Genomic DNA, 16122 nt, shown 5'->3' on the forward strand with positions numbered 1-16122 from the left:
GGGGTTTTGGTTTTTTAAGAAGCTGGTGATTTGGGGCGCTGTTACCTAGTGGGCCGAAATCGGCGCTCCGAGAGGGAGGAAGGCCATTTCTTCCCTCCTCCAGCTAACCGGTCCACAGGACTGTGAGTGCGCTGTTACAGACGGAGAACCCAAATCGTGGAGGCCAAAACGGAACGGGAAAGGTTTTTAAAGGGCAGCAGGGAGAGGTGTTTGCGAGGTGACAGCTGGTGGTCACTCGGCCCTGGCTGCCTCCTCCCCATGCCTGGCCTCTCACGGTCATTGATGGTCTCTCGGGGCTCAGTCCCCTTCTCCACGTTTAACCCACTCCCCACCGATCCCCCAGCCCTTCTTCTCGCCTCCAGCGCTCCCATGGCGCTTCCCATCCCCCTCTCTCTTGCCCCTCCTCACCCTTCACTCCCCTTTTTCCCTCTCCTCGCCCCCTCCCCTTTTTCCCTACACCCTCCAGCCCAGCCCAGCCCACTCTACTTTCTCGCTCTTTCTCCTCGCAGATTCGCGCTCCCGCTGAAAACACCGCCTCCACCCTCCTCTCCCCGAGACTCCAGGCCGGAGGCGCGCCGGGCGGGCTGCGCGCAGGCGCACTGCGTGGCGGGCGCGCGGGCAGCTTGGCTACGCGCACGCGCGCGCTGCTCCGGCTCGGCTCCGGCGCTGGTAGCCGGGCGTTCTCCGTCTCGCTCCGTGTGGGCTGCTGGCCCCGCAGCGGCGGCGGCGGCGGCGGCAGCACCATGTTTCTTCACTCAGTCAACCTCTGGAACCTGGCGTTTTACGTGTTTATGGTCTTCATGGCGACTGTGGGGCTGTGGGATGTCTTCTTCGGCTTCGAGGAGAACAAGTGCAGTATGAGCTACATGTTTGAGTACCCGGAGTATCAGGTAAGACTGTGCCTCGCCGGAGTGCTCCGGGACTCGCGACCCCTGGAGCCTGGAGCTGCCGCTGGTTCCCGCCACCTTGGTTCTGTGTAGGCGTCCCTCGTCCAAACCTCGTCTGTATTTCCTCTGCCCGGAAGGCTCCGCAGACCCCCGGGTCACCTGCCTTTTGTGTGCTCTCTTCGTGGTGGGGTGTTTGACAGATGATTCCCCGGGCGTCCTCCCCGGCCTCGCCGTAGGGACTCCCTTGCCCCTCTGCTCCCTCCCTAGCTCCGCATCCTTCGCTCACCTCAGCCCTTCTTCCCAAATCCAAACCCCACCTTCCCTCCTCGCGTTCCTGCCTGAACAGGTGCCCCCGGGCCCCTCCTTCGCTTCCCACGCGCTGGGAGCATTGGACGTCAGATCTCGCTCTTCTAGAAAGGAACCGAGACTCTGCAGAGTGCGCTCGCACGAGAATACGGTCTAGATAGTTGCCAAGGCTGTCGTGGAGGCCCCAGGGTTCTACTGTGGGCGAAACGGGACCTGGTAAATAATTGCACTGGAAACTCTCCGGGTTCCCCTTCGTGCAGGGATGTTATGGGTCCACCTGTTTCGGGAGGTCTGGCTCCGTGCGTGTGCGAGCACACCTGTGTTTCTGCAGTTCGCCGAGCAGCCGGGCCTCTTACCAGTTGCATGCAGAATCTGTTTCGCACTGTTATTTTTGTTTTCTCCCTGTGTTCTCAACTGGAGCGAGAACCGGCTCTTTTTCTCCCTCTACTCCGCCTCACCTCTTCTTTTCTATTTGAATGTTCCCAATTAATTGCTTCGTTAGTTCGACGTAGTAGAATCTAGAATTTCATTCATGACCAGCTGTAAAAAGAGATGGTGACACATTACACAACTGTCCATAGAAATCTCTCCTGAATGATGAATTTTTTTTTCTGAGTGCATCTCTTAACTTCCATAAAATGTATATGGACTCATACATACGCATAAAATGCATTTTTTTGTATACTTTTAAAACCATAGGAGATTTTTTGCTTTAGGAGAATGTGATTTGGGATTGCTTCTTTGTACAAGATTTTATGGAGGAAATGTGTTATTTGATTATGCTGCTTACTATTTAGATTGGGAAACTACCGTTTGAACTGCTGAAGAGCATCCTTTTTAATGGATAAAATTCTAGGAAATTTGGATTTCACTTGTTTTGAGATCCTTACCTTGGTATTGCATCTGTGATTGTAAGGGAGTGGAAACGTTTGAAGGGGAATATTTTAACACATTAGTTAATTTTGTCCATGTGTGAGCCAGAATGCTCGAAAAATGCATCAGAGGCTGTGCAGTTAAGGACATGGGCTTTTTCTTTTTTCTTTTAAACTAGAAATAGAGCTATTATAATCCCCTTTTATTGTCTATGGTTTATAATTAGGTAACTCCCAATAATTGAAGTAGGTCACTTTAGTTTGTACTGCATTGAAGAGTTTGGTTAAAATAAAATCATTTTGGAACAATATAGTGCTAATTCCCACTTATTTTTGGATTGCCTAGAATTATTGGAGCTATATTAGTATTTGCAGTAGTAAAAATTGCTTTCCTTGGTGTTGGGAACAAAGCATATGGATCTCACAGTTGCAGTCCTTCCTCATAAAATTGACCTGACAGACAGAAATTGATGTAGTTCATGCAAAAGTGCCATTTGGCTTTTTTGTTATGGTTGAGTAATCTGTAGTTATTTTGGTTCAGATTGCCTTTCTGGGGGTGATACAACTCTGTTAGTATATTAATAATGTCAGTGGCAGGGGTTTTTGATCTATATCTTCAGCAGATTTTTTGTTATACAAAGCTTTGTTCATTACGATATTTATATTTGACTCTTGATCCTTTTATTTTGCATATGAGGTTGTTTTATTTGGCAAATACAATTAAAATCTGCTTATAGAAGAGTAATTTTTAATATGGCTACTTAGATTTCTGTATAAACGAGATCCTTCTTTTAAGAACCAAGTAGTTTTCATGTATAAAAATGTTCTAAAGGTATTTTAGGTATTGCTTATTTCTAACTATAGTTTATAGTCAGCTTTCTAATTGTGCACAGCTTAATAACCAACATGTGTGATGTCCTCATCATTGAGTTTTCTTCTCTTTCTTGATGCCTTTCTTCGTTTTTACTGCTCACTTGCATCTTTTTATCCAGCAAAGAGAAAATGAAAAGGAAATTGAAGTGTTATCAGTTTTATTCTCCATTAAAATAAAAGTGTGCAGGAATTTGAAATTCTTTGCAAAAATGAAGCTTGAATTGAAAGTTAATTATCTTTATTCATCCTCTACTTACGATTTTCCTAGATTCATCATTCAGAGTTTACTGAACATCTTATGAACTCAAGTCCATCAGGCAAAAGTATACATTGTCCTTTAAAGCTTTTTGCCTTATGGTTCTAAGGCAAAACTTTTATCTGGCAGAGGACTATTTTAGAGAAAGGTAGTTTTTTTTTTTTTATTTTGACAGGTAGAGTGGACAATGAGAGAGAGACAGAAAGGTCTTCCTTTTGCCGTTGGTTCACCCTCCAATGGAGGTCTTCCTTTTGCTGTTGGTTCACCCTCCAATGGCCACTGCGGCCGGGGCATTGCGCTGATCTGAAGCCAGGAGCCAGGTGCTTCTCCTGGTCTCCCATGCGGGTGCAGGGCCCAAGGACTTGGGCCATCCTCCACTGCACTCCCGGGCCATAGCAGAGGGCTGGCCTGGAAGAGGGGCAACCAGGACAGAATCCGGCGCCCCGACCGCAAGGCGGAGGATTAGCCTATTAAGCTGCGGCGCCGGCCGAGAAAGGTAGTTTTGAGAAGACTTTGAGTTGTCTCATACAGCAGTGTGTTTGGCTCCCCTCATATCTGTTATTGCATGGTAGCTCTTAATGGAAACTGACCAGTGTTGTGGCACAGTGGGTTGTACTGCTGCTTGGAATACCTACATCGCATGTTGGAGTGCTGGTTTGGATCATGGCTGCTCTGCTTCTGATCCAGCTTCTGGCTATTGGGCCTGGGAAGGCAGCAGAGGATGGCCAAGGTGCTTGGGCCCTTGCTGGCTATGTGGGAGATCAGGGTGGAATTCCTGGCTCTTGACTTCTACCTAATCTAGACCTGTCTTCTGTGGCCATTTGGTTAGTGAACCAGTGATAGATCTCTCTCCCTGTCTTTCCTTCTCACTGTTGCTCTCCATCTCAAATAAATAAATAAATCTTAAAAATATAAATTGTATTTTGTTAATAAAGTGGGGTGTTTATTTAGCAAGTCTTATTTAATGACTACTTTATGCTAGGTATATCTAGATACTTAGTGTGGATGAGAGGGAATTGGCAGCAAATCAAACCTTTTGCTTTTATGTTTTTATGATATAAGAAGGGAGACAGGAATGTAATATATAGTTACAATATAATGTGGCGTTGTAATTTTATCCTAAGAGAATGTTTACAGTAGTCTTCAGAGAAGAGAGAGCATGCAAGTTTGTATTGGATATTCACTGGCATTAGAAAGATTTTAGTGGATTGAGCTATTCAGGGTATATATTTTATACAGTGCAGAAATAAGAAAATTGCAAGTATATATAGCATATGTGAAGGTAAAAAGGCACCCAGCACATTGCATGTGAAATATATGTAATATACTACTATTTATATGAGAAGAAAATAAACTATAGATATATTAGATTGAATATATGTAACATTGCTGGTGTACATTTAAAATATTTTTGCAGGCACAAACTGATAATATTCGTCCCTCTTAGCTAGGGCAACTGGATGGCTGAAGGACCAATGGTACACCCTCTTGAATCTTAAACATTACGTGTGGCCAGCGCTGCGGCTCATTAGGCTAATCCTCTGCCTGCGGCACCGGCACCCCATGTCCCGGTTGGGGGTCCGGATTCTGTCCCGGTTGCTCCTCTTCCAGTCCAGCTTTCTGCTGTGGCCCTGGAAGGCAGTGGAGGATGGCCCAAGTGCCTGGGCCCCGCACCCGCATGGGAGACCAGGAGAAGCACCTGGCTCCTGGCTTTGGATCACAGCGCACCAGCCAGCCGTAGCAGCCATTTGCGGGGTGAACCAACGGAAGGAAGATCTTTCTCTCTGTCTCTCTTTCTCACTGTCTAACTCTGCCTGTCAGAAAAAAAATGACGTGTAAGTTATGAGAAAGTATGGAAGAATAATTAGAGCCAGATTTTTAAGTTCTTTCTTTCTTTAAGCCTTAAATACGTATGCAGTGAGAAAACACATATGATGTATGCTTCAGCAAGGTTTTTTCTTAACAATTCAGTCTATGAATTGTAGCAGGGGAATTATGACAAGGGGAGATCAATCTGAATGATTCATTTGTCCTGAGATCTTTATTTTTTCAAATCAAACTAGAGTCCCTAGGGTTGTTCTTAGGGGTTGGTGAACAAAGAGCTAACAGCTCTTTGTAAGACTTTTAAAACTGCCTGTGTTCTTTTTGATTAAAAAAAAAAATTTGTTTTTCTGTTTGGTTAGTAATGGAGATCAGACTTTTTTTTTGTTGCAGTTTTAATTCACAATTGAAAAATATATCATAAAATATTTTAGTTTCTTAAATCAGAATTTTTTGGGCACTTGGTAGTTTGTTAGCATTTTTGTTTTTTGAAAGAGGTTTATGTTACCCATTATACCACAGCTCCGGCCCCACAGATTATTAATCTATTATTGTCTACTTAAGTAAAATCTATTGTCCGGTGTAATTGGTTCAATTCTAATGGGTTATATCCTTAAAAAAAAAAAAACCAGAAAAGCTTACTCTTTAGTACTACTTATATAGATGCCTACCTTTTTGTGATGACCTAATTTATATTATGTTAAAAAAAATACAAACCCATGGCTCCTTTGCCATACAGTAATATAAATTACAGAGTAGTTTAATGCTTGCTGACAAACCATGCACCTGATCCATGAAAAGTGAAGCAGATGCTAATTAACTGAAATGTTTATGGTAAGAAGAGTATATGTGTCTTGACCAAAACATGGCTGTCAGGACCAGATTAATTTGTTGGACAGATTACAGGTCAAAACATAATTAATTGAGAAGTCAGAGATTTGTATTATAGAACAAACTTACTTTCATTTGAAGGTGTTACAGCTGAAATATACTGTTGGGTTTGAGTGAAAGGAGAAACAGTTTAAATTTGCAAAAAAGGAATTGATTTGATAATAGAAAGCTTTTATCATTTCTAAGTGTAATTGGTACTGATATTAAATAAAGTATATTTCCAGTGGTGTTAACATTTAATTTTCTGACAAACAGTGCTTTTCTGTCATTGCCAGGGGCTGTTTTCGTAACTTGTATTCATTAGAATTTTAGGGGTCTCATTTTACACTTTTCTGAAGACTATATGGTTCATCAAAACTCATGTAGTTCTGGAATAATTCTCTATATGAAAAACCTATAACTTATTTTGTGCATTAGGTGTGGTTTTATCATCAGTAATATTTTATAGTATGCTATTTCAGATTGTATAATTCAGAATTACATGCAATGAGGCTGAATTGTATTTATAAAATGTTTAAAGTGAAAGTGCTTTTTCTTTTTTATAGAAAATAGAACTTCCAAAGAAACTGGCAAAACGCTATCCAGCATATGAGTTATATCTTTATGGAGAAGGATCCTATGCTGAGGAACACAAAATTCTCCCTTTGACGGGTATTCCAGTTCTCTTTCTTCCTGGTAATGCTGGAAGTTACAAACAGGGTAAGTAAATTTTGAAAGGTCTAAAGTTAAATTGAAGTATTTGAATCGTGCATCCTCAGTGAATCAGATAAAGTGAATAAAATGGTTACTCCATATTAAGTACTGTGTTGTGCTTATTAGGAGACCCAAATATGTGACATTTTCTCTGAGAGAATGTACATGTGAGAAGTTCGTGGAAAAGAACAATTGAAGATTACTTTGCAAAAAGAGCAATTGAAGACTACTTTGCAAAGAGTAAGGAGGGGAAGAAAGAATTGTGAGGTGGGATACATAGGTGTTGGGATTTCAGGAATCCATTTAGCCAATTGTTTCTGTTGGAAATAGAATGTACAAAGAATAGAACTTGAAGCAATGATTAGGGAAGTCCGTTCATGGTTTATGTTATGCTGAACAAAAGAGGAGATTGGTTTCTTCCTTTTGGAGCTTTTGAAGTTAGATGTAGAGGTACTGAGGGGAACACAGAGTAGGGAAATCCTATGTACAGTTTACAGTTATATGTACAGATTACTAACTGAATGTTGACTTAGAGATATTGCAGTTATTTCTCACTTAGCAGCCAAGTAATCTGGAAGTAATTTTATTTTCAACTAAAATCTGCTTTCTTGGTTATTAAATGGATGAGAGTTGCTATGTAATGAGACTAGAATTGTTTCAACATGTACTGTAATTACTTATGTGCTTGTTTATTCGTCTAGCAGTTTTTTATGGACTACCTACAATGAACCAGGCAATATTCCTAGTACTAGGGATTTAAAGCAGAGCAAGAGAGGTAGTCTTTGCTTCCTCAAACTTAAATTCTTGCTGGGAAGATAGTCATCAGACAAATATGTTAATAACGTTAAATTTTAAAGAAAAATAGGGAAGAGGATAGATGTTGAACAGTTTTGGAGGTGGCTAGTTTATACTAGGTAATCAGGGAAGGCCACTGAGGAGATGACATTTGGCAAGAGGTTTGAATGTAACAAGGGATTGGGTGTGACTGGGGGAAGGCTCTGAGGCTGGCACATGCCTGCTGATCCAAGGCACTGTGACTAGATTAAGAAAAGAGAAATGAGAATAGAAGAGTAGCCACAAGTTATACGTGGTTACTTCAGAAAGTCCATGGGAAAATGGAATGAAAAGAGAAGTTTGTTTTGGTGCCAACAAATTTTGACACTCCTGTTAGAATGGCTAAAATCACCGCTGACAAAATGGCTAAAATCCAAAACACAGGGAGTAACAAATGCTGGCAAGGATGTGGACAAAGTGGATAATTTATGTGCTGTTGGTGGGAATGTAAATTAATGCAGACACTGGACAACAGTGTGGAGATTTCTTAAAAAACTAGAAATAGACTTGCCATATGATCCAGCAATCCTAGTATTGGGTATATACTTGAACACAGTGTTTCAGAGATACCTGCACTACCATGTTTATAGTAGCACAGTTCACAGTAGCCAAAATTTGGAACTGATCAAGGTGTTCATCGTCAGATGAATGGATAAATGTTTATATATGCAATGGAATATTATTCAGCTATAAAAAAGAATGAAATAAAACATAAAATGAAATAAATGTAAAAAAAAATCATATTGAGTGAAATAAGCCAGACCCAGAAAGACAATTACTGCGTGTTCTCCCTTGTATGTGGGAGCTAAAATTTAAAAATAAAAAAGGAAAGAAAAAAGAAATGTCTGTGTATATCAGTATTGCTGCAAATACAGTTTTGTAAAACTTTGTATTATAACTTTGTCAAATCAATGGTTAAGAATATTATACTATTATAATGATCTTATTATTTTAAAATAATACAATGTGGGAGAAATTTTTGTATTTTTGTATTCAGTTATTGTTTATAGCCATTATCTATATTTCCACTAAGGTTTAGTGGAAATAGTAAAAGCTTTTTACATGTTAAGCTTCTTATTTGATGAAGGATTAAGCCTTTTTACTGTAATGTAATTTTTTTATTTTTTTTTAAATTTTTTTTATTTTTTGACAGGCAGAGTGGACTGAGAGAGAGAGAGAGAGAGAGAAAGGTCTTCCTTTGCTGTTGGTTCACCCTCCAATGGCCGCCGCAGCCGGCGCGCTGCGGCCTGTGCACCGCGCTGATCCAATGGCAGGAGCTAGGTGCTTCTCCTGGTCTCCCATGGCTGCAGGGCCCAAGTACTTGGGCCATCCTCCACTGCACTCCTGGGCCACAGCAGAGAGCTAGCCTGGAAGGGGGGCAACCGGGACAGAATCCGGCGCCCCAACTAGGACCTGAACCCGGTGTGCTGGCACCGCAAGGCGGAGGATTAGCCTAGTGAGCCGTGGCGCCGGCCACTGTAATGTAATTTTAAAATATATTATCTCAAACTAAAATAAAAGGGAGAAGTGAGGGTAGGAGGGAGAGAGGGAGGAAGGGAATATCATTATATTCTTAGAATTGTATCTACAAATCACTGAATATATTAAAGAATAGCTAAAATTTAAAATTAAAAAATAAAAACAAATTTTGAAATTCTGAATATAAGGAGTCTTCTAAAAAGTTCATGGAAAAATGCGTGTTATGAAAAATCTGAACTATGCATGGATTTCAAATTTTTTGTAACAAAATAAACTTATCTTTTAATTTAATTTTCCATGAACTTTTTAAAGTATTTTTGTATCATATAAGCTATGGAAAAGACTTAGAATTTTGGTCCGTTAGAGAGCTTTGGGTAAGAAATTTTGTAATCTTTTTTTGTTGTTAACTGTTGTGTTTGAAATATTATACATATTCAGAGAAATATATAGAACATAGATATTCACTTTAAAATTATTGTAAGTGAATTACCACAGAACCAAAACCCATGCCAAGAAGCAGAAGATTTACAAAATCCTGGAAATTTCTTGTGTCCCTTCATGATTAAAACTCCCTCTCTTCTTTCTAGATGTAATCAGAATGCTAATGTTAAGACAGTAATTTACTTAACTTTCTTTGTAGCTGTAATACCTAAGTATGCTTCCCTAATATAACTTGTTTATTTAGAGGTATTTTTAAACTTTGTAATATGTAATTATTAAGTATGTATTCTTTTGTGTCTGTCTTCTTCCACTCAGCATTATCTTTAAAATTCATTCATGTTATCATATGAGTTGTGACTCATAGATTTTCCTTGATCTATATTGTTCTGTTGTATGACCATAACATAGTCTAGCAATTCTGTCTTTGGACATTTGGGTTGTTTACATTTATTGGAAATTAATAATAATGAATATTCTTCTACATGTACCTTGGGACACATAAACCTGTATTTCCGTAGGATGCATACTTACAGGCATTCATTCCATGTCCTGTGTATCTTTTCACAGTATTCCGACTGTGCTGACTTATATGTGTATTCCCACTACTATTTCCCTTTGTTCTACATCCTTAACAACATTGGTGCTGTCATATTTTAAAATTTTAACCTATTTAGTAGGTATATTTACTCTAAAAAATGATCATTCTGGCTTGGCTTTGAAGAGAATTTGTTATAAAAGAGCAAGATTGGAAACAGAGAAGATACTGAACATATGAGACACCAGAGAAATGAAAATTGAAATGGTCAGCACTTCCAACCTACTAAGATAGTTATTATCAAGAAGACAGACACTAGCAGCTATTGGATAATGTGGAGAGAAATTTGGGAACTTTTTGATACAGTTGTGGTGGAATGTAAATGGTGCAGCCACTTTGGAAAACAGTTTGCAGTTCCTCAGAGTATTAAACATAGAACTGTCATATGACCAAGCAATTTACTCTCAGGTATACACTCAAGAAAAAATCAAAGTGTCCATCCACACAAAAACTTACATACCAATGTTCATAGTAGCCATGAAAAGCTACTCATAGTAGCCAAACAGTGGAAATAAAGTACTGATACATGCTACACATGGATGAAGCTTGAAAATGTAATGGGAGGTGAAAGAAGCCAGTTACAGAAGACCATATATTATATGACTGCTTAAATGAAATGTCCAGAATAGGCAAATTTGTAGAGACAGAAAGTAGATTAGTGCTTGCTGTGGGGTTAGGAGAGGTGGAGGAATGAAAGCTGATTGCTTATAGTCACAGAGTTTTGTTTTTGAGATGATTAAAAAATGTGATAACATTAAACTTCAGATATGGCTGTATGATGCATGTTAGAGGTGGTACTTTACATGGTAACTTGTATAATATGTAAATTAGTGTGTCTAGTATATGTTTAAAAACTGGGAGTGACAGACAAGAGGTGATGGTATGTGGATTAGGGATGTAGGGTGGAAATGATGAGAAGCCTCAACTGGGAATGTATTTGAAGGTAGAGCCTGGCAGGATTTACTGATGGATTAGATGTCAAGTGCAAGAGAAAGAAGTCAAGGGTGAGTATCCAAACCAAGTGATGAGCAGATATTTCTTGTGGGAACCTTCTTGTTCTTAAAATCCTCATTAATGTGATAAATTCTTATTTCCTATTCACCAAAGAATCCTCACCTTCCTTTTTAGCTATTGCTGCCTGAAATGAAGGGAAAGTGATAGACTATGAGTGACTTGTTTGTGTTTTAATTATTTAATTAAAAAATATTTAGGGCATATTGTATTCCAAGCATTCAGCTATTGTTGTTTGCTCTTCTATGTTGGTACCATTAGTGGATGATAAAGTTATTTATTAAGAAATTTTGAAGCAAGAATGGATGAAACTTTAAAACTTTTTGGTAAATGTGTACTTTTCTCTGCAGTTCGTTCTATTGGCTCTATTGCACTTAGAAAAGCAGAAGACATTGACTTCAAGTACCACTTTGACTTCTTTAGTGTGAACTTCAATGAGGAACTGGTGGCACTGTATGGTGGCAGTCTTCAGAAGCAGACCAAGTTTGTGCATGAGTGCATTAAAACAATTCTTAAACTCTACAAGGTAAATGATGAGCATGCAGCTCTGTAGTGGTATAGTGGCCAGTCACCGTCTTTTATTTTTTAAAGGGACTCACTATATTTTATGTTATTTTTTAAAAGATCTGTTTATTTGCTTGAGAGGTAGAGTTACAGACAGAAAGAGAGGGACAGACAGAGAGAAAAGTCTTCCATCCACTGATTCACTCCCCATTTGGCTGCAACAGCTGGAGCTGGGCCAATCTGAAGCCAGGAGCCAGGAGCTTCTTTCAGGTCTCCCACGTGGATGCAGGGCCCAAGGACTTGAGCTATCTTCTACTGATTTCCCATACTGCAGCAGAGAGCTGGATCGGAAGTGGAGCAGCCTGGACTCAGACCAGTGCCCATATGAGATGCCAACACCACAGGCAGAGGCTTAGCCTAATGTACCACAGTACTGGGTTTCACTATATTTTAAATCATGTATTTGTTTGTATGGAAGTTGAAGCAAAGATGACACAGGTGTTTTGTTGATTTTTTTCTTTTCTGTTTTTTTTTGAGAGCTTGGCATTTTGAACTCGGTGGTGGTTTTGAAGTTTAAATTCAGTTTACAAGAAACCTTCCTTTTTAAAATTTTCTTAAAAAATTATTTACATTTCATTTGAAAGAGAAGGAGAGGGGAAGAGAGATATCTTCTCTTCACTGTTCATTTCCGAAATGCTCACAACAACCAGGGCTTGGCCAGTCTGAAGTCAGGAGCCTGGAACTCAATCTGGGTCTCCTACTTGGTTGACAGGGACCAAAGTATTTGAGCCATCATCTGCTGCCTCCACTGGGGCACATTAATAGGAAACTGGATCAAAACCAGGGTAGTCAGGACTTGAACCAGGAACTTCCGTGTGGGATATGGGTCATTTCATGCAACATCTTAAATGATGTGCCAAATACCTTCCCCAAGAAGATTTCCTTTAATTAACTAAGAAAAAAAATTTTTGACTTTGTATATAAATTAGGAGCACAATGGTTGTCTTGAAAGCCACTGGTACAGATTTTGCTTCTATCCATGGTAGAGTAACAGATTCTAGATTAGACTCTATTGAGACTAAGCAAGATACCTGAAGCACCCATTTGCAGATGTTGGCCAAGGACCATGCTCTCTGAAAAAGTGAGTTTTGTCATTGCCATAGCTTTCTGCTTAGAAGACCATGGAGCAAGTAGGTAGAGAGCTAGGAGAGTACATTGATACTCACTGAGTGTCCACCTAAGGTAAAAGAAAGAAGAAGGAATATTATGTCTTTAGAGGAATTTCAAAGAGCATCAAAGCAAAGTAAAAATCATTCTGTACCAGCAGTTCTTAGGACTAAATTATAACTACCTGCTGGAGCTGCTTTCTCCCTTGACATGACACTGTGCAAGTCCTGGAGAAAACAGCTGCTGGGGAATTAGAAGATGAGTTGAGATTTCAGAGGCCGTGAAGTGCAGAGAAATAGAAGTTTTGGCCAGCTAGAGTGGAAGAAACTATCTGAGCACTATCAGCTGAGACCTCGGAAAGGACACAATTTAGAATAGGACTACTCTGGTCCTAAATTAAGCACTACTTCAATGTCCGTCTTAATGATGCTTAAAATACAGACCTCAAAAATTTCAAACAGAGTTAAAGATTTAAAGTAAAAATGCATGTAATAAGGGAATAGATGGAGCCTCTCAGTGGAGATACGGCAACTACAAATGAAAGAGAAAGTTTGGAACTGAAACTATACGTATTAGAGATGAAAAATTCAGCAAGTAAGCTTAAACCTGATTGAAGATTACAGAAGAGATAACTAGGTTTTTTGTTTTTGTTTTTGTATATTTTTGTTTTTAAGATTACTCATTTATTTGAAAGTCAGAGTTAACAGAGAGTGTGAGATCTTCTGTCTGCTGCAGTGGCTGGAGCTGGGCCAGTCTGAAGCTAGAAGCCAGGAGTTCCTCTGGGTCTCCTTTGTGTATGCAGGGGCCCAAGCCATCTTCCACTGCTTTCCCAGGTGCATTAGCGGGAGCAGGATCAGAATTGGAGCAGCCGAGACTCACACCAGTGCCCATGTGGGATGCCGGTGTCACAGGTGGTGGCTTTACCTGCTGTGTCACAGCATCATCCAGGAAAATAAAAACTAATCGATATTAAACACAGATAATCAAAAGATGAAAAGGACAGAGACTGAGAAACTCTGTGCACTGAGCAGCTTAGCACATATATAATTGGAATCCTAGATAAAAGAAAAATAGGGAGGGGAAATCAAAGAAATAATGACTTCAAATTTTCAACCCATAGATCCAAGAAGTCCACAGGTATCTAGTAGGATAACACTATAACAAGTACTTAAACAGTATATTTCACTTTGTGTTTCTATGGGGGTACAAACTGTTGAAATCTTTACTTAATGTATACTAAACTGATCTTCTGTATATATAGAAAATTGAAAATGAATCTTGATATGAATGGAAGGGGAGAGAGAGCGGGAAAGGGGAGGGTTGTGGGTGGGAGGGCAGTCATCGGGAGGGAGGGGGATGCCAATGTAGTCCATAAGCTGTACTTTGGAAATCTATATTCATTAAATAAAAGTTAAAAAAAAGTGGATATGCTTAACATAACTGGACTGAGAGTTAAAAATTATTAAGATGATACATTTTACGCTATGTTTTTTAACCACAATAAAAATCAAAACAAAAAAAATAAAATAGTAGGATAACACAAGAAAATTACACCTAAGTATATCATAGACATACTGCTGAAAACCAAAATAAAGGGAAAATCTTAAAAGCAACCAGAGAAAGATCCTTTACTTACAGAGAAAGTAAAAAATTACTACTAATTTTTCATCAGAAGTAATAAAAGAAAATAATAACATCTTAAAGGTCTTGAAATGTTTGTGTTGAGGGGACTCATTCTAAAATTCCATATCTAAAAAGTCCTTCAAAATGACTAACAGTAAATTTTTAGGCTAAAACGGTAGTCCAGGAAAGTAGGATGAAGTGTTCACAAAGCTCTGAATGAAAATTGCCAAGAATACTATCAAAATAGATGAAATCATTATATATATCAAAAGGTTACCTGCACCTCTATGTTAATTACAGTACTATTAACATAGCCAAGATACTCAACCAAAGTATTCATCAGATGAATGGATAAAAAAATGTGGTATATATATGCACAATGGAATACTCTTCAGCCATTATAAAGTATGAAATCCTGTCATTTGTAGCAAAACGGATGGCACAGGTTGAGTTAAAATAAGCCAGACACAGAGACAAATGCTGCCTGTTCTTTCTTTTATGTGAACGCTAAAGAAACAACAACAAAAATCTGATCTATACTAGAAGCTGGGAAGGATAGTAGGAATTTGGCTTAAAAAAATTAGGAGAAGCTGAGTGTAGTTCATTACCTATGACAAATACACCAGTGTAAGATGTTAATAGGGAAGCAGAGTATGGAGTATATGGAAATTCTGTGCAATTTTTGTTTTATAAATTTAAAACTATTCTGAATTGTGAAAAATGAGTATTACACTCAGCAAAACTATCATTCAGAAATGAAAAGAAGGGGTCAGTGCTGTGGTGTAGTAGATTAAGCCTCCGCTTGTGGTGCCAGCATCCCATATGGGCACCGGTTCTAATCTCTGCTGCTCCGTTTCTGATCCAGCTCTGATAGCCTGGGAAAGCAATGGAAGATGACCCAAGTGCTTGGACCCCTGCACCCACATGGGAGACCCAGAAGAAACTCCTGGTTCTTGGCTTCAGCCTGGCCCAGCCCTGGCTGTTGTGGCCATTTTGAAAGTGCCTGGAAGAAGCTTCTGGCTCCTGGCTTTGGATCAGCCCAGCTCTGGCCATTGCGGTCATTGGGGGAGCGAACCAGCGGATGGAAGACCTCTCTCTCTCTCTTTCTCTCTCTCTCTCTCTCTCTGTAACTCTGCCTCGCAAATAAACAAACCTTTTTTTTTTTTTTTTTTTTTTTTTTTTTTTAAAGAAGAGAAATGGACTTTCAAGGACTGAAGGAATTCATCATGGCCAGACTACCCCTATAAGAAATGCTTAAGGGATTCCTGTATTAGAAGTGAACGAATGATAACATGGAAACACACAAAAGTCCAAATCTCAATAGTAAGGCAGGCAGATACACAAAAGATAAAGAGAGGTGGGTGTTTGGCTGAGTGGTTAAGCTGCTGGTTAGGATTCCTGCATCCCATATTACTGGAGTGCTTGGTTTTGAGTCTTGACTCTGGGTCTCAACTCTAACTTCCTTATACTACATACCTTGGAAGGCAGCAGCAAGTAGGTGGGGTCCCTGTCACCCAAGTGGAAAACCTGGATGGAGCGCTCAGCTCCCAGCTCTGGCCTGGCCTAGCTTCAGCCATTGTGGGCATTTGGGAAGTCCCCTAGCATATGGGAGTTTGATCTCTATGTCTCTCTACCACTCAAAGAAAAAAGGAAAATTCTAAAAAGTCATGTTTTATTTTTGCTTTCTGAATTTGATTTTCTATGTATTAAGGATTTTTTCACCTTAGTTAAGGACTATAGTTCTATAATTTATTTTTCTTGTATTTACTAGGTTTTAATGCCAGAGTTATGTTGGTTCTTAAAATGAGTTGGAAAGTGTTTTATCTTTCTTTGTTTTCTAAAAGAATATATTATTGTGCTATTATTTCT

At 39.5% G+C, this 16122-nt stretch overlaps 1 protein-coding gene across 1 annotated transcript in view; it reads left to right on the forward strand.

The window, feature by feature from the left end:
- The first annotated feature begins 525 nt into the window (after positions 1-525).
- PGAP1 (post-GPI attachment to proteins inositol deacylase 1) overlaps positions 526-16122 on the forward strand; it is a 76551-nt gene continuing 60954 nt past the window's right edge. Inside the window, exons 1-3 of the mRNA XM_002712363.6 lie at positions 526-890; positions 6452-6605; positions 11310-11485. Of these exons, the coding sequence (XP_002712409.2) occupies positions 744-890; positions 6452-6605; positions 11310-11485 (477 nt within the window). The 5' untranslated portion in view covers positions 526-743. The remainder of the gene's footprint in view (positions 891-6451; positions 6606-11309; positions 11486-16122) is intronic.

The sequence above is a fragment of the Oryctolagus cuniculus genome, chromosome 3, assembly GCF_051225735.1.
Source record: "Oryctolagus cuniculus isolate XC-2025 breed Fujian yellow rabbit chromosome 3, ASM5122573v1, whole genome shotgun sequence".
Classification (NCBI taxonomy): domain Eukaryota; kingdom Metazoa; phylum Chordata; class Mammalia; order Lagomorpha; family Leporidae; genus Oryctolagus; species Oryctolagus cuniculus.